Genomic DNA, 25,699 nt, shown 5'->3' with positions numbered 1-25,699 from the left:
CTAGAAAGAGAGAGCATATTTCTCCTGTATTGGCTTCCCTTCATTGGCTCCCTGTCAAATTCAGAATTCAAAATCCTGCTCCTCACATACAATGTCTTATTTTTTTATTTTTTCGCCTGTCCCGTTTGGCTCTTTTGCCATCAGAATTGTTGTCTAAAGGCAAAGAAAGATGCCCAACGGATTTACTTTGACAAATTGACCATCCCAGCCTTGCCGTGATGGTCCATTTGATTCACCTTTTATTGTTTGTTTTATTTTCACTTACTGAATACGGGACAGACTTGACTGGGGGAAAGAAGGGGAGAAAGAAAGAGGGAAAGAGAAACAGCTGAGAAGAGGGACGGGGGAGAAGGGCAAAAGACAAAAACCAACAGAATGGGCAGCAAAAAAAAAAAAAAAAATTCATATATCAATCACCTGGATCACCTGCTGAGAAAGAAAAAAGAAAACAAGCAGAAGAGAACAAGAGTAATAGAATAAACAACATCACAATGATATATGGGAATATGACAGTAAATACTAAATATTAAACATTATTGTGCAGCACATAAGATCAACAGAACACAGTGTGCTTTGAGGTAGGAGCCAAAAAGGGTGTAGTTTGTGGGTGTGATCACCCGTGTGTACACTTGTGAGCATGGACGCGCTTGTTTTTTTGTTTTTTTTTTAAAAGGTTCCTTCATGTAATGATCTGCTAGAGGGTGTGGGGGGGCCACAGCCCCGTCCTCCAGGGCATGAAGCAGGTATGGAGGAGATCAAAACTCCAGACATCCAGAGGCCCCAAGAACACAAGAGACCAAGGAAGACCAACAGAGGGGCAGCCGCGCCACTGTCCCAGAAAGAGCTGAGGAGAGTCCCAGATGAGGGCTCACTCAGCAGCCGCGGAGCAGAAGCCAGGGGAAGTTGCAGTGATGCGCCCGTGAGCTCCGCCGGCAGCCAGCCGTGCCTGAGTGACCGAGCCCCAGGCCGAGAGGCCGGGGGCACCCCACCTCCGAAGTGGCCCGACCGAGCCCCAGGCTCCAGGCCCCGATAAGCGGCCGCCAAGGAGTGAACCGGTGTGTACCTGGACGCCCATCCCCGGACACAAAGATCCACCAACGCACCGATGTCTGAGGGAGTCTGCCACTGGCAGGGGAAGTGGTGGAAGGGGGAGATAGGCCTCCAAACCTTGGAGGGCCTAAGATGTCCCCAGAGAGGTGGCGCCTGACACCCAACCTGACATATAGACACAGACATACAGGCACACACATATACAAACATCCGTTCCCACCCTCATGCTCTCATATGCACTTACTCCACACTCAACCAACGTGGAGACAGACATAAAGAGACGCTGTACACACGATCACACTCCCCAAGCGTACTCTACAAACCGGGTCTAGGTACCCTTGCCCCTGGAGGGGGGAACTGCACCCAGACCCAGGTGGTGTTACCCTTTTCCCTGCGGTGGGGGGAGGCAGACCGCCCCGACTCGGCAGCAGCAGGGAGGCCCCACACTCCAGACCGCAGTCGGACGGCCAACTCCTCCTCCCAGCCCCCCCGCTCCAGCAGGCCGCAGAGAATGGGGGTGAGAGAAGACTCCAAACCTCCCTCCCTGTGTGTTCTAAGGTGCATTTAAAACCCAGGAGGGCATGGAGCTACCTGCCAGAGAGCAGCAGGTAAGCGCATGGTCCCTCCTGCTAGCCCTCAATGTCTACGTGTATTTAAAATTGAGAGGTGGGCGACGACGCCAGGGGTGAGGTGTACACCCTGATGGTACTTTGGATTCCGTGTATTGTGCCCACCCCCAAGATCCTATATGTATGTGTAATGAGAGTGTGAGTAATGTGAATGTCTAAGTTGTGGGATAAAATTGAGGCAGAGGCAGCCAGAAGGGAACAGAGAGGGGGGGGGGGGGTAGCCTCCTCTGCACCCTGGTGACATACCCCTACTCCAAGGTCCTGCATGTGTGGGTGGTTGTGGTGGAGCAGGAAGAGGGAGGCAGCTGGAGATGGGGAGGGAAGGAAGGGAGGGGCAAGTGACCCCTCCCTGGGGCCAGCTCCCCCGCTGACCCCAGTAGGCACCCCCATACTCCGCGACCCGCCAGGGAAAGGGGGCCCAGGCCCATCCAGACCGGGGCCCAGTGCAGCAGCGCCTCCCGGCCCCACAGAGCCCGGGACAGTCCACCCAACCCCACCACAGAGAAAACTGCACCCACCCCACCATCCACTCATCTTCCAGACTACATAAGACAATAAACACCCAGGCTGAGATCTTCCTCCACCTCTCCTGTATCTCCCCCTCCTGCAGAGAGAGCTCCTGAAGAGAGGAAAGCTCCTGCAAGATGTGACAATCTCCCCCACCAGTTGAAGAGCCCTCCAGGTGGCTCGATGCACCGGCGGCACCCTGCTCCAGGACTGGGCCCCCATGCACCCACCCGCCCACAACCCCGGCAACACACCAACCAGGACCCAAGCCCCCGAGGCCCGGCCCAGGCCCCAGCCCAGAGACGGAGCGCCCCCAGAACCTCACGCCCATCCCGGACCCACCCAGGGGCAGCCAGGCTACCAGGTCAGTAACTCACGTCTGTCAGCACAGACCCTCCCCTAGCCCCGCTGCACGCAGCCGCGAGGAAACAGTCACCTGAGAGCCAACAGAGCCCCTAACCGGACATGACCGCTACCCCGGGTTGAGCCCCCCAAGGAAGATGCCTCCGGGGAACCCCCCGACGCCCTAAGCCTGTCCCTACCCCCACACCAATCACAACAGTGAAGGCGGGACCAAACTATGACCCCCCCCACCCCCACTAGGTGATGGAGCTGATCAAAGGGGCCCAGAGCAATTGATCTGATGTGGTGGCAGAGGCTGTATCAAGACTAATGTAATCTAATAGATAATTTCTATATTGGTTAGAATTAAGATTATTTTTATTTTTCCAGTTCATGAGGACTGTTTTCTTGGCTATGCATAGGGCAGTGAAAACCATATGGGCGATATTCTTTTCTGAAGTGACATTATCTAAGCTGCCCAACAAACACACTAAGGGGGAAGTTGGAATGTTACATTTCAGACACTTTGATAAGTCTTCACATATCTCGCGCCAAAACTTCTGAACTGGTGGACAGAACCAAAGAGCATGGATATAATTGTCCGGTGAATTGGTTTGGCAGTGTGAGCAGTTGTTGGTAGACGTAAAGCCCATCTTGTGTCTTAAATAATCAGGCCCCATCTTATCTTAATGACCTTGTAGTACCATATCACCCTATTAGAGCACTTATTGTTCCTAGAGTATTTAAAAGTAGAATGGGAGGGAGAGCCTTCAGTTTTCTGGCCCCTCTTCTGTGGAACCAGCTTCCAGTTTGGATTTTGGAGACAGACACTAGGGCTAGGCGATATGGCCTAAAATCCATATCGCGGTATAATTTGAAGCATGTATGGTAACGATATATATCGCGATATATTCTTCTCTTCTCTGTAACGTATTTTACACACTATAAGGCACACTTAAATTCCTTTAATTTTCTCAAAAATTGACAATGCGCCTTCTGTGAATTCTGGTTGTGCTCACTGACCTCGAACCGATTTTATGTAGTACACAGGTGCAGAAATTTGTCAAAAATGTTTTAGTCTGACTTTGCTAAGCTACGAAGCCGCACCGCTTGATGGATTCCCGGAGCATTACAGCTGCCGTAGCAAGGAGCCTCGCGGAGTAATCAGGGTCCAAAACTCAGTCTGCTTCAGGTCCCAAACGAACACTGCGGCATCACTGAGAGTTACAAACTTTCTAAATTCTTTCATCTTTAATAAAATGATTAGTGTTGCTGCTTTACCAGGTGTAACAATTCAGTTTCACATCCAGGCATCCATAAAAACAGAATTTATTAGATGTAACAGAGTTAGAAGTTAGCAGGAAGTTAGCTCGCTAGTTTCCACCTAAACATGATATAGCATATTCTGACTGAGAGATTTCTGAAAAAATTAAAAAGTACAGCTCTGCTATCACTTCCAACATAAATGAAGATGGAAAACTAAACAGCAGTGATGTTCGTAAGGTTACTGAAGTTCGGCTAGCTGGTTTAAAATGATGTGCTACGTGATTGCTAGCAAAACAGCTATGTTAGCATAACATTAGCACAGTGAAGTTGAAGGATGGCCGCTAACCTTTTTCCACTCGATAAAAATTAACGTGAGGGTTTTTGGTGGTTAGGGACAAATGCAATTGCATGGCAGGATGCTGTAAATGGACCAAACTTCAGTCAGGAGAACAACTGAGATAATCCATCCACAATACAAGGTTAGTCATTAGTATACTGCAACAACATGGGAATAGAGCAGCTGCGAGAGAATTCAGCGGTTAAGGAATCAATGGTACGGAAGTGGAGGAAGCACAGTTTTCGGCTTTCCCCATCTTCCAAAAGTGCTTTGTCTCTTTGCTATTACTGTCGCCCGGCATAATTGGCAGATGATGTTGTTGCTAGCTGCTGCAATGCTTTCGACCAAAACGGGCGCAACTTGATGACACCATCAACATGCGCTATCGTGGTATTGTCAAAATCTCTACAGTTGGCCAAATTTATATCGTTTATACCGCCCACCCCTAACAGACACTATCTCTACTTTTAAGATAAGGCTTCAAACTTTGCTTTTTGCTAAAGCATATAGTTAGGGCTGGACCAGGTGACCCTGAATCCTCCCTTAGTTATGCTGCAATAGGTGTAGGCTGCCGGGGGATTCCCATGATGCATTGAGTTTTTCCTTTCCAGTCACCTTTCTCACTCACTATGTGTTAACAGACCTCTCTGCATTGAATCATATCTGTTATTAATCTCTGTCTCTCTTCCACAGCATGTCTTTATCCTGTCTTCCTTCTCTCACCCCAACCGGTCGCAGCAGATGGCCCCTCCCCTCCCTGAGCCTGGTTCTGCCGGAGGTTTCTTCCTGTTAAAAGGGAGTTTTTCCTTCCCACTGTCGCCAAAGTGTTTGCTCATAGGCGGTCATGTGATTGTTGGGTTTTTCTCTGTATTTATTATTGTACGATCTACTGTACAATATAAAGTGCTTTGAGGCGACTGTTGTTGTGATTTGGCACTATATAAATAAAACTAGGGCTGCTCAATTAATCGAATTTTAATCACGATTACGATCTGGGCTTTCAACGATCATTAAAAATGACTGAGCCGATTATTAGCCCCTCCCTCATTTATCCGCGACACTTTAAAGGCCGGTCCGTGAAAATATTGTCGGGCATAAACCGGTCCGTGGCGCAAAAAAGGTTTGAGACCGCTAATTAAGAGGACCCGAGGGAAGCTCGGAAAGCTAAGCAGAAGTTATTTGGAGAGGAGAGTGACTGCCGTTGGTTGAAAAGAGAGGTGAAAAAAACTTCAGTGGTGTTGCACACTATTTTATATTATTTTTTAAAGTCATTATTCAATACATTGTTATTGTTAACCCTTTAAAGCTGGTCAGAGCAGCACGCTCCATTTTGTGTAACTATTTTTAAATCCCTGTAGAACCTGAACCGTCTAAGCTAGCGCAATAATTTGTTTTGCATATGAAACCAGAGGAGTTGTACTTGCATCTTATGCCATCAGCTTGTCCTAGGTCATGGTTTCCTTCCACATAAAGCTTTGCAAAAATTGCATAAAAAGCGCTTGCAGGAACAAAAACATAATATTCCAGAAACACGCTTTGCCGATCCGATCAGCTGTTCGTAACACTTCTGTTAAGTCTAATTGTTGAATGTTGCCATTGTGTTTCTTAAATTTGTACAGTCTTAGTTCAAGCAGTAGGATCAAAGCCATTCCTTTGATCCTGACCACCTCTCCAACCACTCTAAGCTGGGGGAGGTTTTATTGTAGATACATCCTATCTGAAAGATCTGTTTCTTTTGATGTAAACTTCCTGGGTTTACGACCCTTTGGTCAGCAGGAGGTCTGACACACACACACACACTCACACATTCTCACATAAAACACACACACACACACACACACACACACACACACACACACACACACACACACACACACACTCTTACAGAAGTTCACACATATACATAAAATGCTTTGTCTTAGAACCAAGGGGGCGTGGCTTTGTTCTGACGTGTTTTGTGTGAACTGTCTCTCAATAAAAGGTAGCAGGAGGAGGTCAGATCTGGGGGTCATTTTCGTGGTGGACACAGACGAGGCCTCCCTTGCGCAAATAATCGATCGATCGACTGTCTTGTTTTCTTCATGATGAACAAGTCTCTAGAATTAGCGGGGCTTGTGGAAACACAGACCCAACATTTATTTGGTCCTTCGAGCCGGAGCCGAACACATTGCATCCACCGAGGAGAGGGAGAGGACGCCACCGCAACGTCTGGGATGATTGACGTAAAGCCCTGGTGTTTCACTTTGCTTTGTCACCAGGCCGGGAAGTTTGCGCCTGACCTCCTCTCGGGATGGATGACGATTGACGGGATCCAGAGACTCTTCCCATGAACGTAAACAAACAGTGAGTACAGAAGGCCTTAGAGAGCAGCTACGTGACCCTGCGTTGACTGCAGGTACGGGAGCGCGCTAGCCGCGTGAGAGAGACGCAGGCTTCTCCGCCGTGTGGGGCGTAGAGATAACCTAGGTTCAGTGACTCCGCCGTGAAGAGAGTCCAGAATCTCCGCCATTTGGGGCGTTAGAGAGTGTCCGAAGGTTGAATTCTCCGCCATATGGGGCGTTTGAGAGTTTTCAACAGAGAGCGCTAGCTGTGTGTGCAGACGCAAGCGATAGGCCTATGTTGTGTGTGTGTGCGGGCCAGACGTGGTCTGCGTGAGTGTGGCTGATTGTTGTCTTGTAATGGGGAATAAAATGTGTAAGTCTGCCTTAGAAGGGGATGTAAAATTTATGGAGAAATTTTCACCGGGCAGCACGCAGTATGTAGGTTGTTGGTGTGAAAAATATGGATTTGAAGGGACATTAGTGGAAGTTAAGTGTAAAATGCTTGTAGAAAGAATAGCTGTAAGTGTAGCAGGTAAAACAGGGAAAGCGAAGCAGAGGAAGGAGTTGCAGTTAGCAGTTGCTAAGTTGTGGCTGTAGCAGGCTCAAAGATCTGTTTCTTTTGATGTAAACTTCCTGGGTTTACGACCCTTTGGTCAGCAGGAGGTCTGACACACACACACACTCACACATTCTCACATAAAACACACACACACACACACACACACACACACACACACACACACACACACTCACTCTTACAGAAGTTCACACATGTACATAAAATGCTTTGTCTTAGAACCAAGGGGGCGTGGCTTTGTTCTGACGTGTTTTGTGTGAACTGTCTCTCAATAAAAGGTAGCAGGAGGAGGTCAGATCCTGGGGGTCATTTTCGTGGTGGACACAGACGAGGCCTGATATTTCCCAGCATTGCGAGTTAGATCTGTTATAAAACCTTTACCTGTGAAATTTGACCCTGTAAATATTATCAGTGCTTTATTTAATTTTGCTATGAGCAATGCTGCCACATGTTTTAAACATTTAATCAGTATTGCAAGTTAAAAAAAGCAACCCTTCTGCATAGCATTATAATAATTAGCTTTTAATTTGTCCTACTTGCCTCTAATCCCAGCTGTACGGACAGAGTGGTGTTAATCTAGAAAAAGTGAAGATGGAAATGATTAATTAGCTCAGCCGTGATTCAGACTGAATATTCATCAGGATCACTGGTCCTGCCTGTTATGTGCTTCGAGTTATGTGTTTTCTAAATGCATTGTATATTTGAAAGCACATCATACCTCCTGTAGAGTTGGCTCTCTCTGACTAAACGTAGCGAAGTTCAGTTATTAAAACCAGCGAGTCACATGACAAGTGTTTGTTTTTGTTTTTTACAAAAGTGTCTCGATGGACTTTAAACACTTAAAGTACAAACAGCTTGCAGTGTCGTGTGGTCACAGAGTAACATCTTGTTCACACTCCACTGATGCGTCTGCTCACGCTAACCACTACTTTATGAGCTGCTGAGTTTACCACATATAACATCTGGTTTGAGGGCTTCCTGTGCATTTCCAAGGACTTGAGAAGCGCTACCTTTGGGCTTCTAAGAATCATGTGGTTGGTGTACTGTTCGGGGGAGCGCTGACAGCTGTATGCACTCTGAGCTGAAGCTGGTGATCGGGTGTGATCAATGGGTGGTAAGCCCATCCATTGAACTGTGGGTTTTGAGATTGTCCCTTTCTATGGTGACCTTACCACACTGATTGTGTTTGTGCTGGATTTGATTTGTATTAAGATGATGAAGAATGAATGCTGCTCATAAAAGTTATCTTAATACATAACTGAGAACTTTCCAGCACTTTCCAGGTCTGTAGAAAGACAAAACCTCTGTGGACTTAGCAGTACAGTAAAGGAAATATGACATGTGTGTGAACACATTAAGTTTCACCCCTGTTTTAATACCATTAGATGGGCAATGAAGTTGTTGTTTCTGTCAGCCTTCAATTCCACCTGCATCAACCCAAACCTAACCACATTGTTTATTTGGCCTGTAATCAATTTGATTTATGTAGCACCAAAGCAAAAACAACAGTCACCTCAAGGCGCTTAATATTGTAAAGACCTTACAAGACCTTAAATAGGGAAACCCCCAAAATAGACAACTCCCTGTGAGTAAGGATTTTGGTGACAGTGGGAAGGAAAATCTTCCTTTTAACAGGAAGAAACCTGCAGCAGAACCAGTTTCAGGGAGGGGCGGGGCGGGGTGGGGCGGGCTGGGCCCGGGCTGGGCCATCTGCCACGACCAGTTGTGTATTGAGGGGAGGGACAAAAAGACATGCTGCAGAGGACAACCAGGGATTAATAATAATTCTTAATGAATTACAGAGTGGTGTAGAAACACATGGTCAGTGAAAAAGGAAGGCTCAGTGCATCATGGGAATCCCCTAGCAGCCTGGGCCTATTGTACCGTAATTAAGGGAGGATTCAGGGTCACCTGATCTATAAGCTGAACGATATGCTTTACCAAAAAGGAAAGTCTTTATCCAAACTGGAAGCTGGTTCCACAGAAGAGGGGCCTGAAAACTGAAGGCTCTGCCTCCCATTCTACTTTTAAATACTCTAGGAACAACAAGTAAGCCTGCAGTAAGAGAGCGAAGTGCTCTAATAGGGTGATATGGTACTACAAGGTCATTAAGATAAGATGGGGCCTGATTATTTAAGACCTTGTATGTGAGGAGCAGGATTTTGAATTCTGGATTTAACAGGAAGGCAGTGTGGGAGAAATGTGCTCTCTCTTTCTAGTCCCTCTCAGTAATCGCTGCCAGGCTAAAGGTCTGTGGTGCGTAGTCGACTCATAAAGATTGAAGCAATAATTAATGGTAGGACTTCATTAAAGTAAAAATGGTTTTAAAAAATAACCACTGTAACATTCTTTCTGTGCTGCTTTCTGTTTTATATTGCTTAAATTGAAAAACCTGCATATACATGCTGGGTTTACAAAGGATATAAATCTCATTTATCAATGAATACACACTCGTGCAGATTATAAAATCATTTTAAATACATTTAAACTCTTCTACTAACAAATTAAAATGTGTCATTTGCATTTTAAATATTTGCATGGAGTCTTTGTTTTGTTTTGTTTTTCTGTGGAAATGACCAAACTGTCCAAACCCCACTTGTCCTCTGAGTGGCTTCTGCTTAGGAGGGTTGTTGGAGATTTTCCTAATCTGAGTCCCGCTGTGGTCGACTGGGTTCAGCAGCGATCGTGCAGCCCTTCATTCACTGGGTCAGGTGGCCAGTCATTCTGTAAGGGAGGGGCGAGAGACTGCAGCGCCATACAGGTGTAAAGGGAGGGAGCAGAGTGAAGTCACGCCATACAAGCTGGGTGTCGTGTGTGCGCGTGTGTCACTGGAAGGAACTAACAAATATGCAACAGCTTTATTGATGTTGTTTTATGGTCATTTTTGTGTTTGTTTCTTTGTACTGAACTGACTATTATGGGGTTGTTCAAGCAAAACAAGACGTTTGAAGAGGTCGCCTCAGTAAATATGCAAAACTGTACATATCAATTAAGAATTCATGTTTTTTTTAATTGATTGAAATATAATAAAAATAATGTTTCTTGCACTCCTAGTTTCATTCACCTAGTGAGGCATTCTTTATGCCTTTTATTAATTTTGGGGTTTATGATAAGTAAATAAATCTGTCTTTTTTATTATTTCAAATAAATTCAGGGTGAAGAAGAAGCTGATCAAAATACTTAAACCAAACCTGATGGTTTCCATCTTCTATAATTGTAGTCTAATAATTGTACAAAGGCGGTTCTTCTCTGCGTCTTGTTTGTTGTGTCTCTACGTGAAGAAAGCTTGTGATTGTGTGTGTGTGTGTATGTGTGTTCTAATGTGACTGCTCACTTACATAACTTTGCTCTGCTAAAAATAGCATCTCAGAGCTGAGCTGTCACTCTGTTCCAAAGTGCTGGGAGTATAAATACATGCAGTGAGTGAGTTTTCAGCTGTGCTGCTGTCTGAAAGATGAGCTCCTACAGTTTAATCAGTGCTGCATGTACCTGCTCTCTACAGTAACCTGTAAAATGCTTAAGAACTCCTCACCTAATATTAGGGGCTAATTTTGGCAGGAGCCTGAGTGATATTAGACAACATTTGCCAATTTTTTTGTATTGGTAAATTGCCAGTAAGTGAAAGAAGTAAAGAACAGACAAGAGAAACACCCTTCAACCCTTCAAAGCTCCTCCAGAGGGCGCTCTGTAACTAACTCTGTAACTTCCTTGTTAGCAGCTGGTGTTTGGCACAAATACATCCAGCCGAGCCCAGCAGAGTGAGACGAAATGTTTAAACTACATTATCATAGTTCGGACTACACATTACAAATGTTCAGAAAATCTGTTTGTTTGATTTGTCCCAGAGGATATTGAGTTAATATAAAAATATCGCAGAGTTACATCCATCAAACACAGATTATTCAGCACAGTGATTACCAAGCATATGGGCTCAAAATGTGGTCATAAATATTTTGTACTTGAAAATCGGTTTTGTACTTGTAAAAAAGATTTGTATGTGTAAAAAAAATTTGTGCGTGCGTAAAAAAGATTTGTGTGTGTGTAAAAAGCGCCCCTCCGAGAGCCAAACCCATCTGTTCTCTGATTGGATTGTTACATTTGTGATTGACATGACATTCACCAATCAGATGAAAGGAAGAAAAATAGGGTCAAAATTCGTAGTTGTAACTTGTAACTTGTAACACACAAATCTTTTTTACACATACAAATCTTTTTTTTACACATACAAATCTTTTTTACACACACACAAATCTTTTTTACACATACAAATCTTTTTTACACACACACAAATCTTTTTTACACATACAAATCTTTTTTACGCACGCACAAAAATTTTTTACGCACGCAGAAATCTTTTTAACACATACAAATCTTTTTTACACATACAAATCTTTTTTACACACACACAAATCTTTTTTACACATACAAATCTTTTTTACACACACACAAATCTTTTTTACACATACAAATCTTTTTTACGCACGCACAAATCTTTTTAACACATACAAATCTTTTTTACGCACGCAAATTTTTTTTACACATACAAATCTTTTTTTACAAGTACAAACATTTTGAGCCCATACAAGCACACTGTCCTGATTACTGCAGAGAGCGCGCACTGTTCTACACCCGGATGGACAGATGAGTCGACTCCAGCATTTTACATGGAGATTTTCAAAGTCTCCTTTAGCTTTTGTAAATGGTGGCACCTCTTTCTTTTTTCCAGCTGTGACCACAGAAGCTTAAGGCTTGTGTTTGCTAAGGTCTTACAATCTTTCATATGAAGCTAATTGGGACTATTTTTTTTGTCCTGAATTTCTTCCAGTAATGCGGTTCTGCACTAGATCTGATTCCCAGGGGTTGCATGATGTTGCTGTGGCAGTAAATCACACTGGTACATTTTGTTGTTATTGTGTCTGGTTTCGACATTGTAACAGCTGGACAACTTTGAAATTAAACATTTCATATACCGCATGTAACAAGGTGTAGTGACAGTTGGACGGTTAAGTGGGGACCAGTGGAAAACGCCTTTATTTGCACATAGATGAAACCTACATGACAAACTGTGATATATCAGCTGTTCTGATGTTCTGTGTGTGACCTACTGTCTTTATTTTCCCACTGCAGCTCAGATTGAAATAATCCCCTGTAAGATTTGTGGAGATAAATCATCAGGGATCCACTACGGGGTCATCACCTGTGAAGGCTGTAAGGTAAGCTCCTCCTCCCTCCCGTTGTCTGCTAAAGTCAATTTGAGCGTGTTATAACCTCAGTTAAACCCAACTCTAAAATACAGTAAAGGGTCCAAAATGTACGGCCTCCTTCACATCGTCCAAAGTTATCCAATGAGTCAGTTTGGATTCTGGCCCCCGGTGCTCATGTTTGATGTCCCTGCTTTAAATGATAAGCCTTTCCAAGTCGTTCAATCACAGACAGATCTTTGTTACATCTGTGCAACAATTAATGTTTGAGAATAGTTTGCACTTTGAACCCTCCGTATTTTGTCTTTTTTTCTTTAACCAGGAAAAGGCCTCTGCAATCATCCATCGCTGGCGTTTTTATGTGGCACAGCTCACCAGTGCATTTATTGTGGTGTTAAACCAGTTTTCATTTGAGTTTAAAGTAGTTACATGTATTGCAATATGATTTTATACCCATACCTGACCAGGCACGTTTGTATGTTTCGTACAGAATTTGGTCTGAAACATCAGTCACGAGCATCGGGCTCTAAACCATATTCTACCTGGTGAGAGCGGTTCTGTGAACAGGCAGGTGTGTTCAGCCACAGCAGCTGCTGATGTGACAGCTGGAGGCTTATTTCACAGCCAGTATGCAGCTGAAGCAGCCTCCAAACAAACCACAACATCTGCACTAAGTCGCACGTTAGATGTAAATGATCTGCTGCTAATATGACATAATGATATTACATAATGTCATCTGAGAGAAATCAGTGTTTTCCCTTTAAAGTTACTACTGTTCCCTTGAGCTTGACACAGAGTGGCATCATTTGTTAATTTAACTATAATTTGAATTACAGACATTTTTATATTTTATAATTTTGATGCATTTCCATTCAGATCTATACAGGCTATATTGGCTCTATGAGAAGAAGGGTTATAGGCCATCTGTGATGCATCTATAAACTAGTGTGATCAGGAAACGTGAACAGGTACTATAAACGTACCGGGGATATGGTGATCGTGGGCTGAACCCCAGTTTGCTTCATGTATTTCTTCACACTTTCAAAGTGCTGTGAATGTTTCCTTTTCACTACATGGTGCTGAAGGTAATGTTGACTTTTATTCTATAACTATGATGCTGACATCTCTAAAGCATTCTCACACATGTTTTATGTGGTTCCCACATTTCTTGAGGTAAAATGCAATAAAATAGAAAAGAATAGAACAGAATAGGACTTTATTGTCATCGTGCATATACAATGAAATTCTGCTTTTTTTCCCCCATCAGGTTGATAAACAGTTAACAGCTTCTTTGTGCTCTACATGGCACATGGTCTCCAGTCTTTGCCTTGTGATTACATTCACATTTCTGCATTGCCTGTTATATATTCACTGACTGCTTGTGAGAGTGAGCTGCTGACAAGCAGACTGAAGCTAGCAGAAATAACTTTCATGTGTTTGTCATCTGATAGCCTTTGCGCTCCTTGGTTTACCAATTTCTCTGTATATGCTAATAGGCCAGTCTGCCATTACTCTGTAAAATGGCTCATACAGAGGTACACGGGTGGATACGGTTTGTTTGTTGTTGTTACTGTTGTTGGACATCCAATGAACACTATATTGTGAAGCATTTGCTCATCTGCCTTCACACAGTGACATTCATTTCTTAACCCAAAGAGTTTGACGGGATGTGCCTCATCCTTTGCAGCTGTAACAGCTTCAACTCTTCTGGAAAGGCTTTCCACCATGTTTATGGGAATTTTTGAACATTCTTCTGGAATCGAAAGGAGGAATGCTACATCAGGTTAGACACTGATGTAGCATGACAAGGCCTGGCCCTGGCTCACAGTCTGCGCTCATCCCAAAAGTTGAGGTCAGGACTCTGTGCAGGCCAGTCAAGTTCTTCTTTGTTTATGTCTTCATGGACCTTGCTTTGTGTACTTGTACACAGTCATGTTGGAACAGGAAGGGGCCGTCCCCACACTTCTCTAACAATTGTCTAACTTGGATGTCTTGGCCAAGATATCGTCATCATCAGTGATGATGTCAACCCCAGCCTCAGCTCCAGTTCCAGCTCCAAAGCCTAATCCTTTGCTTTAAAAAAAAAAAAAAGCATAGGGTTGAAAAAACAACAAATTAATATTAAAGATGAATTTAAAAAATAGGGTTAGGATTAGGATGACTCTAAATCAACCAGTGGCCATTAGTTGGAGCCTGGAAGCGGCAACTTTAAGCTGAGTTTTGACAAGATAACTGGCTTTGATGAAGAGGAGCCGTGGCTCTTAATATGATTGGAGACTGATGAGACCGCCTTGGCTTCACATACTTCCATATTTCAACCAGACCGTGCTCTGTGTATGTTTCAGAGAGTGAAATGTAGTGTTGTGTGAACAAGTGTTTTAAGTCTAGGAATGTTAGATTAGTAACTTTGTACATATTACAAATATTCTAACTATATTGTAAATACTAAAAAGCAGTCCTAGGGAGGCAGTTTAGAGGCCTGTAATTTAGTTCAGTTTTTATGCTGGTAGGTTAGTTAGTTTTGTTCTATTTTATATTTCTACAAAATCTCACAGTAGCTCCAGTCCTTGTGTGGAAGTCACATTTGCGTTGTGCTCTGGACTCCAGAGTGCAACACAAGACAACCCCCTGTACCCTAGACAGTCCCCCAGACTCTGATGATAGTCTAAAGCATTTGTCTCTTTGGTCATTGCAGTCTGGATTAGTTTATCATTGCAGAAAAATGTAAAAAAAAAAACGTTTCTTTTTCTCAAATTGAATTTTTTCTTATTACTTTTTGTTATGAAGAATATTTTTGTCATTCATTACACGTGTTTGTGAAAGACTTGATTTTATCTATGTTTTTCAGTATGTTTGTTAAAAGATAACAATGTTAGCCTTTTCTGCAGCTATAGGGGATTTATTGCATCACTCTTGGCTGGAAGCAGTGCTTAATCAATGGGGGGGGAAAAAAACACCAACTTTGTCCAAAAACCTCTCATGTTTAGCTGTTTCCCACTTTTTCTTTGGTCATTTTAGCCTTTTTGGCCAGGGTGAAGGGAGCATCTGCCATCAAACAAGAAGACAGCCGCATGTAACTACAGTATGACGGTATTTGCTAGTTCACCTTAAGTGCATTAATTTAATAACTTGGTTAGCCTACTCAACGTAAATTACACACGAACAACATTAAGCTACTGACCCAGAGAAGAACGGCTGCTGCTGCTGCCATTATCATCCGTCATCATTTCTGCTACACTGGCAGAGCTAGGGGTCAGGACTCTACTCTTCGGGTTCTTGGGGGATGTTGCTAACTCCGGGACCGATAACAGGCACCACACCGGCAGTAGATGTGCACGGTGTGAGGTCTATCAAATATGGCACATTTCTCAGCTTTTAAAAAAAACGCTATGCATCGCCAGGTGTTTCATCAGATTCGAGGAGTTACCTCCTTTGCACAGTATCACCTTAAAGCATTTGTTGCAGGCTGCTGAGTTTGCATCTTTTGCTGTTAAGTACAGCCAGACTTTTGACTGCTTCGCCTTGGGCATTTTTAATCTGTAGCTCTGCATAAAAGAACGTACATACCTGGGCCCGCCTACTATCCTTGGAAAGGTAAAATGATTGGCTAGAATCCAAAGTGTATGACACCTCAGGAAAAAAAAAGCACCAAAATAAAGCACCGAAATGTGCGCTGCTTTTCGGTCTGGTTACTACCGTTGATGTCAGAACCGGTGCCATCATGGCACCGGATACCGGTGCCCATCCCTAATGGTAAGTGATAGTGGGGCTGTGCATCCTTCAGGAAATCCATTTTGAATTGTAGCTCCATGAGTGCACTGAAGATGCCAAAAGATTGTAAAGCAAAGAGTAACCAGATTTGATGTTTTTATACTGGGGGAAGGTCTCACAGTGACGCACATTTCATCCTTTGCCTCTATGATCTCCAACATGAGCACAAACATGAAGGCTTGACTGTTGTTTCAGTGATCAATCATAGAGATATTTTGGTATGAAAACAATGATTTTAATAGAACTCTTTCGTGCTCTCTCAGGGTTTCTTCAGGCGTAGTCAGCAGAGTAACGCCACCTACTCGTGTCCTCGCCAGAAAAACTGTCTGATCGACCGAACGAGCCGAAACCGCTGCCAGCACTGCCGTCTGCAGAAATGTCTCGCTGTGGGCATGTCCCGAGACGGTAAGGCAAACACATGCACAGCAGATCTACACGTTACGAACATATCGAACCCACCTCTATGTCCAGAATAACCCTGAAGTACAACAACTGTGTGCTGTATGTGTATGTTAACCCTAACCCTGACTCTGATCCAGTTAATTCATAAAATGTAAATGAAAAATATATATTTGATATAGTGATGCAATGATAACAAATTTTTCAAATCTATACTATACCGATACTTGGATCTGAGTACTTACCAATACTTCTACTACACACACACACACAAAAATGCAATGAATTGGAAGACAGTTTTATTTTATTCTCTAAAATAATAATAAAAATGACCACAAAAATAAAGTTTCAAGTGAAAAATAAGCACTTCTGTTAAATTATTGAATTACAAGTGTCCACATTGTAATTCAACAAAATATCAGTGAACTATTTGGCTCTGTCTCCAGCTTTCAGAATAATAAATAAACACTTCTGTTTGGAATAAAATCAATAAGTCGTTGCTTTTCCAAAACCTGAGTTAAAGTTGGCTGTTCTGGTCTTGCGTTAGCCTTAGCGAACTCGGTGCATGATGTGTCCTCAGATCTTTTATTAAACTGCTTGTATTGAACGATTCCCTCCCCTGGACACCTTACCGGCCTTGCTTCTGTCATCTTCACATATTATAGGTAAGTCCACACGGCTGACCTTTTGTTTAGCATAGCTACAGCAGCCTCCAGTTTTCTTTTTTTTATCTGGACCCGCCAGCCTCACTCGCCTAACCCTGCTCTTGTTTAGCACGACATGTCCCCCCAGCGGCCAATCTAAAAAATTGCAACAGAAATGACAAGCCACCCTCTGACTCATGAAATAAGTTGGCATCGGTTAACTTTACAAGTATGAGTACACACACATTATACCGTACCGGCCTGATACCCGATACCAATATTGGTATCAGTGCATCCCTATTTTGATATCATATAGATTTTTTATGTTGTTATTACATGAAAAAACTTTTGTTTTAGACTAGAAAAGCACTACATATGAACCAGTGTAGGATATGATATAGTTTCAGTGTCTGTGTAATTTCTTTCTGTTTTCTACAATGAGATGTTCTGTAATGTTGGACTCATGTCTGCAGCATAAAGGTGTAGATTTGCAGACGGCTGTTCGATCAAAGATGCCACTCCCCTAACTTCAATATTTAGGTGAATGAGAAATTTCAAACAATCCCATCTAGAATATTACTCAAGGCTGACACTATCCACAGTTAACATGGGCGTCTGTTGGGACTGACTTGCTCTCACGAGGTCTCTGCTGGATTGTAACGGGTGAAGTGTATGAAATCCTACGTTTCTGTCAGCTTGGTGATCTAGTATGAAGGCAGATAAGGAGGCTAATCAATGTCAGCTCTACTTGAACACTGGTGGTGAGTCTTGTTAAGCGAATGAGTGCTCCGCCTCTGAAACCATAACGGCTAGCTTTCACTTTGGCTGAACTGTCACAGAAATCAGCATGTTTTTGTTTCATTGTTCCCAGGTCTTCATTCTCTGTCAGGTGGCTAACTGAAATCCTTTCCTTCTCTCCTCAGCTGTAAAGTTTGGTCGCATGTCTAAAAAGCAGCGGGACAGTTTGTACGCGGAGGTGCAGAAGCACCGCCTCAAGCAGCAGCAGCAACAAGGTCACCACCTCTTGTCCCATCCCAGCCTCGGCAGCCCGAGTCCAGTCGAGTCCGAGTCGCTGTCCTCTCACTACACCCTGTCCTCCACCGGCCTCACAGAGCTACCTGATGAGGGGGGACATTACGTGGAACAGAACTCGCCTGAAGGCGGATCTTTGTCATCTAAGGTTTGTTGTCTCTATTTTCAGGACAGTTTATAAACTCAACGATATTTCCTGTGTTTTCTACGTCAATCTTTTCCTCCACAAACAGGGAGACTCTGCAGGAGGAGGGGAAGGAGGTGGTGGGGGGTTCTACTTGGATATCCAGCCGTCTCCGGATCAATCCGGACTTGATATTAATGGCATCAAACCGGAGCCCCTGTGCGACTATGGATCCAGTAACGGCTTTTTTCCATATTGCTCCTTCAGCAACAGAGACGTGCCACCCACGGTGCCCATGGCTGAGCTCGGTGAGTGGAGGGCTCAGGAGAGTGAGATGTTTGTGCACATTTTACTGGAGTTTGTCTGTAACCTGCCTCTTTAGCTCCTTTCAGACCTGCTTCCTTTACTTAAACTTGTCTGGCTTTTCCATTAAAGTCATCGATGTGGCTCAGTAGGCACCTATCGAAGGATGGATGGGGTAATCGTCAACAAACATGCTTTACATAAATACAATCAAACCATAATTTCTTCCTTTTTTTAGGTCAGCTGTCAGTCAGTTTGTGTTCCTCCAGATTAAAATAATTAAAAACACTGAAACTAACGTAAAAACAAACATTTAGAGAACAAATGCTAACAAACTCTGTACCTGAAAAATATTGTCAATTGTCTGTTACGTATAGCAAAAAAACAGGAGGCAACACACCAAGGAAGGAGCACAGGACTTGTATCGATGGCTTTTTCATGAGATAGAGCTGGAAAGGTTGTGCAGCAGGTTGGGATGATTAAGCAAGGAGATGGAAATGTACCAAAGAGTCAAGAGGGAGTGTTGAGAAGATGAACGGAGCTGATGGAAGACGGTGGAGGATGGATGGAGGGCAGTTAGTGAATCAGGAAGTGTAGGTGGAAGAAAGAAGAAGAATGAAGTGGAAAGGCAGTTGAACCAGGTGACGTATAGGGGTGGGCTTTAATAATCGATTCATCGATTAAAATCGATTCTGGCTTGGATAACGTGAAATCGATTCATTAAAATCCTGAATTGATTTTTTAATATAAATGTATTTTGCCCGAAATTCCAGAATCTCAGGTGAAACGTCACAAAATTTTGACAACCACCAAACAGCTAAAACAGTAAATGAGAGCAGGTACACGGATTCTGCACAAAGACGTGAACACAAAGCGCGGACTCGCGGATCAGAATCAGTGAGATGTCGCCTTTCTCACCCGACGGCATGGACACGGTCGGGGCTGAAAGCAGACAGCTGGCTGATTCTGATGTTTCGGCGGGTCCGCGCTTTGTGTTCACGCCCTTTATGCGCTGATTCTGAAGCTGTTAGTTTTATCTCCCAATATTGACCAAATATTGAAGAGCCAAACTGCGCTTCACATAAACATCGTCATGAATTTTGCTGTTTTGCTTCCACCACACTTCATGCACAGCTCTCTCTCTCTCTCTGTCTCTCTCTATCCCCGAAATCTGTTTTCTGCATTATTCGCTTGCTTGTTACGCACAAGACTAACCTTATTTACCCTCATTTTATGTTTTTTTTCCTTTTACTTACTTACGAAAAGAAAACCTAATTTCTGCCTTTCAATAGGCTTCTGAACAAATTTAAACTTTTTAAAATGATGCAAAATGCAAAACGCTCAGCAGTGACTCTAATGAAACCGCTGTAACTTCAGAGGTAATGTTCATATGTTGATTAATGGTTTTCTTTCGTTTTTGATGTACTGTGGAATATTGTTATAAAATCCCAGGCCAGGAAAATCACCTTCATGTTTTTCTGTGTTTTATCTTCAGCTACTTTGACACAATGGCATCTGCTGTGACGCTCACACCTTTGATAAAGTCTGGAAAGTGTCAGCTTCCTTTTTATAGATACAAAAATATGTAAATGGAAAAATTTCCCAGATTCGAATCGATTCAGGACCTTGTGAATCGAATCGATTCTAGAAATCAGTGACGATACCCAGTGGACCTCAAAGATGTGGGAGGAGTTGTTGAAGCTAAATCAAATCTCTTCACCCCCTTTTAACCATGTTTGCTTTGCTGATGGAGAAGGTTAGGAGTTGCACTTTGTGGATCTAGAGGAAGTGTGTTACTGTATGAGGAGGTCTACGTGTGGTAGACTGGTGCATGACATGTATGATTTTTACCAATATCAAAACCCACTTTATCAGACGAAGGGCACACCTGAAAAGAAGTGGAGAGGAGTTATTTGCATTGTTTTAATCCTACACAGCTGCTCAGCAGCTGGAGATTCAGTTTCATGTTTATTTCCATTACGGCCTCTCAACATGAATTTAAAAAAAAAAGTCCTCCACCTCTGACTGTGCAGTGCTGAGAACAAGACAAAATAAATACAGTAATAAAAAGACTCATCATTTGGTCGAATGTTGTCGGCAGCTGCACAAAGATGAGGAAATATCTTGAAATACGTGAAGCAAAAAGAAAAGAAGGGGAGAGATGGAACGAGAGGCTACAAAGGGAGTCAGACAAAGAAAGAGAGAGAGAGAAGTGAGGGGCAAACGGAGACAGAAAGGTGGTTTAAAATAGCAGGAGGTTGGAAACTCATCTTCAGAGCTCATTAAAATCTCTGTGTGGTAATTAGCTGTCTGTTAATTAGGGCCAATTGGGACGTGGCAGGGCGCTCGTTGGGGGAAATCTTTTTTTTTTTTTCTTTTTTTTTTGGTCCTGGGAGATTTTGTGATTCACTCTTTATTGTAATAACCCCCACCCTCATCCAGTGTGAGTCTTTGTTATGTGACTGTGTTTTGTTTTTTGTTTTTTACCGTGTATTGAGTTGTTTTGGTTTCTAGTGTTTTATTTGTGCTTATGATAAGCAACAGCACAGCGGGACAGTCTGTACGTGTGTTTATTCTGGGTTTGAGTTGCATTCACAAACATTTTGTCAACAGTTTTAGATTTTACAGTAAAAAGTTCAACATACAGCTGGGAGTTCAGGATATTAGTGTTGGCTTGATGTAGAAGGAGGTTTGTGATTGGAATTATCATCACTTAAACATGGACTGGCCTTCATTTTGGTCACAGTTAAAGACGGGCTGGGCTAATATCATAAACAGTTTCACTCTTCATGTTATCTCAGTGGTTTCCAAAGTGTGTGCCGCTCTGACAGGTGGGGCACAAGTTACCTGGCAGAGAAGTCATGCAGAACTAATGTTTAACATCGAATCATGTTTATGGCGGAACAAAGAAATTTGTGGCAGTTACGTTAAAAATAATATGCGCATCCGCGTGCGTAAGTTGACAGCCGCAATAAAGAAGTGTAGTGAAAAGTGCGAACATGTGGTCGGGTCTGTCGTGCATCGTTTGCAGTGGTGCTGAAACCCAGGACTGGGGCACGAGTGACCACGTGTTCGCACTTCTTTATTGCGGCTGTCAACTTACACACGCGGCTACAGCGTACACACGTCATCATCATCAACAACAACAACAGGACCCAGTTCATTCTGTTTTAAGCCGGCGAGGCGTGATTGGGGATGCCGCTCAGGTGGGTCCGCCTCCCCTGCAGCCACGCTGCAGTCAAACACAAGCTGACTGCAGCCACTAACAGTGAATAATATTAAACTCTCACTAAATTATGTATTTTTCATCTCTGCTCACAAGTTTCTAGATTTCTTTTTTTATAAGACTAAGACTGGACTTTAGTTTTCCCATGTTTGGCGTTCACGTTCTGTTTAACTGGTTGCTTTTTTGAAGATGTGCTGCGGACGAATGAAGCAGTCGTGTGCAGCGGTCCCCAACCTAAAATCCACAGACCGGTTTAATGTCAGACACTGTTTGCATGGACTGGCTATTAAGGTGTCGCAGATAAATACAACAAAATAAAATGATACGACCGAGACAAAAACTGTGGTGTTTTGTAAATATAATAATAAATGCAAATTCACGGGAAAGACCCAGGGAACTCCAGTTAACGATAAAAACCCTGAAAATCATCAATTTCACACCTGCGCCTCAACTCTCGCTTCCCGGTACCAAACGACTCACGGACTGGTACCGGTCCATGACCCGGGGGTTGGGGACCGCTGGTCTAGTGACAAAAGTTAAATAGTTGTTTGAAATAAAAGTTGTTTATTTAAAACAGAAATGACTGTAAGATTCATTGTGAATGAGTTTATCATGTAAATAAAGTTGCAGCTTGGCTTTTCTGTCATTGTTTGTTTAGATGGGGGTGAAAATGTTTTTTCCTGTCCTGAGAGAACCACTGGTCTGGGAGTAGGGTTGGTTTTTGGTGACAATCTCAACTTTTTATAGAATTTTCTCCCCTTTCACACTCTCATGCTTCATGCGATGTGGTTCAAATGAAACCCAACCCTGAGCCTAGTTATGCTGCTGGGCGAGGTTACCTTTTCGAAGCACACTGTCTGAGGCCACTTGACATGGCAACATATCAGAGCAATGGCACTTGCTAGGATCCAATATTGAGACTAATCTGATGTAAAATATTGTACGTGACAGCTTCTTAAAGTTATTGTGCGCCTCGCTACAGCGTATTCGTTTATGCTCCTGCCACCCATGGAATTAAGGAAAACTGGGAACTGCACTCAATTCAATGCATTTCAATTCAATTTTATTTATATAGCGCCAAATCACAACAAAAGTCGCCTCAAGGCGCTTCATAGATACAGAGGAAAAACCCAACAATCATATGACCCCCTATGAGCAAGCACTTTGGCGACAGTGGGAAGGAAAAACTCCCTTTTAACAGGAAGAAACCTCCGGCAGAACCAGGCTCAGGGAGGGGCGGGGCCATCTGCTGCGATTGGTTGGGGTGAGAGAAGGAAGACAGGATAAAGACATGCTGTGGAAGAGAAACAGAGATTAATAACAGATATGATTCAATGCAGAGAGGTCTGTTAATACATAGTGAGTGAGAAAGGTGACTGGAAAGGAAAAACTCAATGCATCATGGGAATCCCCCAGCAGCCTACGTCTATTGCAGCATAATTAAGGGAGGATTCAGGGTCACCTGGTCCAGCCCTAACTATATGCTTTAGCAAAAAGGAAAGTTTGAAGCCTAATCTTGAAAGTAGAGATAGTGTCTGTTTCCCGAATCCAAACTGGAAGCTGGTTCCACAGAAGAGGGGCCTGAAAACTGAAGGCTCTGCCTCCCATTCTACTTTTAAATACTCTAGGAACAACAAGTAGGCCTGCAGAGCGAGAGCAAAGTGCTCTAATAGGGTGATATGGTACTACAAGGTCATTAAGATAAGATGGGGCCTGATTTATTTAAGACCTTGTATGTGAGGAGCAGGATTTTGAATTCAGGCACTCAGAGATGGTTCAAGGGTCAAGGTTCTTTATTTGTCACATGCATAGTTATACAAGTATAACACACAGTGAAATGTAGCCTGACACGCTCCTTGACATGTGCAAAAATTGGGGGGGGGGGGGGTGTAGAGTCTGTATCCAGTAAGGGTCCTAAGGCTAGACCCCCTATGCTAAGCAAGCCTACCGCAGACATGAGCGAGACAGATAAATATGAAGGCATACCGGCTCGGACGTCGCCCGGATCAACAAGGTCCGCGTCAGGTGTTGAGGAACCAGGGCACCCTGACGAAAAGTGGGCTACTGGAACAAGAAGGCATCGGTGGGCAAGAGACGAAAACAGGGCGTTGTTGGAATGCTACTATGCAAGTAACCCCGGCGGAAGGGGCTACATGAATAGGATGAGGGACCTATGGATTCTTCGATACCCAACATCCACAATGACGGCGAAACAACTAGTAGCTCAGTGTTCCAACATTCGAAAGAAGGGACTGCTCTCACAGCTAGAGATTGACGAGGTACAACACAAATGCTACGGCAAGGAGGAGTCAGGACGCCAGGTCAGGGGGGAGATATCATCACCCCCACCCGAGATTGGGTACATAGCCCCAAGTGCGATAGGAGAAGGATCGTTGAGTGCAAGAGGAACTGACCTGAAAAATAGGATCATGGCCAAGCTTGAAACCTGGATCCCCCGTAGCCGGTTACCAAGATTACGTGAAGTTCCCTCAGAAGGTCTGCTAGATGATGTTAATGCAGCACTACGGGCAATACCTACAACCACGATTACCGACACTAACAAGCTGATCTACAATACGGCAACAGTGATCAGTGAGATGCTTGGCTACAAGTTGAACAGCGACAAGGGGCAGTACCCTCCATGGAGAAGGAGGCTAGAGGGCAAGATCAAAGTAGCACGGAGGGAGGTTAGCCAACTAACGGAGTTGCAGAAAGGTGCGACAAATAAGGTGCCTAAGAAATACAGCAAGCTGTCCATACCTGAGGCCTTGGAAACTGCCAAGCAAAGACTCACAGCCTTGGCCAGCCGCTTGAGGAGGTACACCAGAGAGATAGAAGGCAGGAGAATAAACCAGCTGTTCTCCACAGAACCAGCAAAGGTGTACTCTCAGTGGCAAGGGAACAATAAGAGAACAGCACCACCAAGGCTGGAGACGGAGCAATACTGGAAGAGCATATGGGAGAAGAATGCAACCCATAACGGCAATGCTCAGTGGCTAGAGGATCTGAGGGCTGACCACAGCGACCTCCCTGAACAGGGTCCAGTAACCATCACAGTGGCAGATATCCAAGAAAGGGTCTCCAGTATGAAGAGTTGGACAGCACCAGGGCCCGACATGGTTCACGCCTACTGGCTGAAGAAGCTGACTGCACTCCACGAGCGTCTGGCAGCACAAATGAACCAGCTGCTAGTTAACGAGAGACACCCGGATTGGCTAACTGAAGGCCGGACGGTCCTGATCCCCAAGGACCCCAAGAAGGGACCGGTCCCCTCCAACTACCGACCAATAACCTGCCTCAGTACTACATGGAAGCTCCTGTCAGGCATCATATCGGCTAAGATGAACAGGCACATGGATCAATACATGAGCGGGACACAGAAAGGAATTGGCAAGAATACCAGAGGCGCAAAACACCAGCTACTGGTAGACAGAACAATCAGCCGAGACTGCAAGACCAGACTGACCAACCTGTGCACTGCCTGGATTGATTACAAGAAGGCCTATGACTCAATGCCCCACAGCTGGATACTGGAATGCCTAGAATTGTACAAGAGCCTTCATCAGGAACTCAATGGGGATGTGGCGTACAACACTAGAAGCCAACTCCAAGCCCATAGCACAAGTCACCATCAAGTGCGGGATCTACCAAGGAGATGCTCTGTCCCCACTGCTGTTCTGCATAGGCCTGAACCCCCTCAGTGAGATCATTAACAAGACTGGCTACGGATACCGACTACAGAACGGAGCAGTTGTCAGCCACCTCCTGTACATGGATGACATCAAGCTGTATGCCAAGAGTGAACGAGACATCGATTCACTGATCCACACTACCAGGCTATACAGCAATGACATTGGAATGTCGTTCGGACTGGAGAAGTGTAGTCAGATGGTAACAAAGAGAGGGAAGGTAGTCAGAACTGAGGGGATTGAACTACCAGAAGGCAACATTGCAAACATAGAGGACAGTT

At 44.0% G+C, this 25,699-nt stretch overlaps 1 protein-coding gene across 2 annotated transcripts in view; it reads left to right on the top strand.

Moving 5' to 3' along the window:
* Positions 1-25,699, top strand: part of LOC113008303 (nuclear receptor ROR-alpha A-like) — a 175,795-nt gene that overhangs the window by 130,943 nt on the left and 19,153 nt on the right. For both annotated transcript variants that reach the window (XM_026145671.2, XM_026145747.2), the window contains 4 exons: positions 12,157-12,242; positions 16,265-16,406; positions 17,968-18,224; positions 18,310-18,508. In XM_026145671.2, the coding sequence (XP_026001456.2) occupies positions 12,157-12,242; positions 16,265-16,406; positions 17,968-18,224; positions 18,310-18,508 (684 nt within the window). The remainder of the gene's footprint in view (positions 1-12,156; positions 12,243-16,264; positions 16,407-17,967; positions 18,225-18,309; positions 18,509-25,699) is intronic.

Source organism: Astatotilapia calliptera, chromosome 1 (assembly GCF_964374335.1).
Source record: "Astatotilapia calliptera chromosome 1, fAstCal68.1, whole genome shotgun sequence".
In the NCBI taxonomy this organism is placed as follows: Eukaryota; Metazoa; Chordata; class Actinopteri; order Cichliformes; family Cichlidae; genus Astatotilapia; species Astatotilapia calliptera.
Note: the sequence above shows the minus strand (reverse complement) of the source record. Positions and strands in the feature narration are given on the sequence as shown.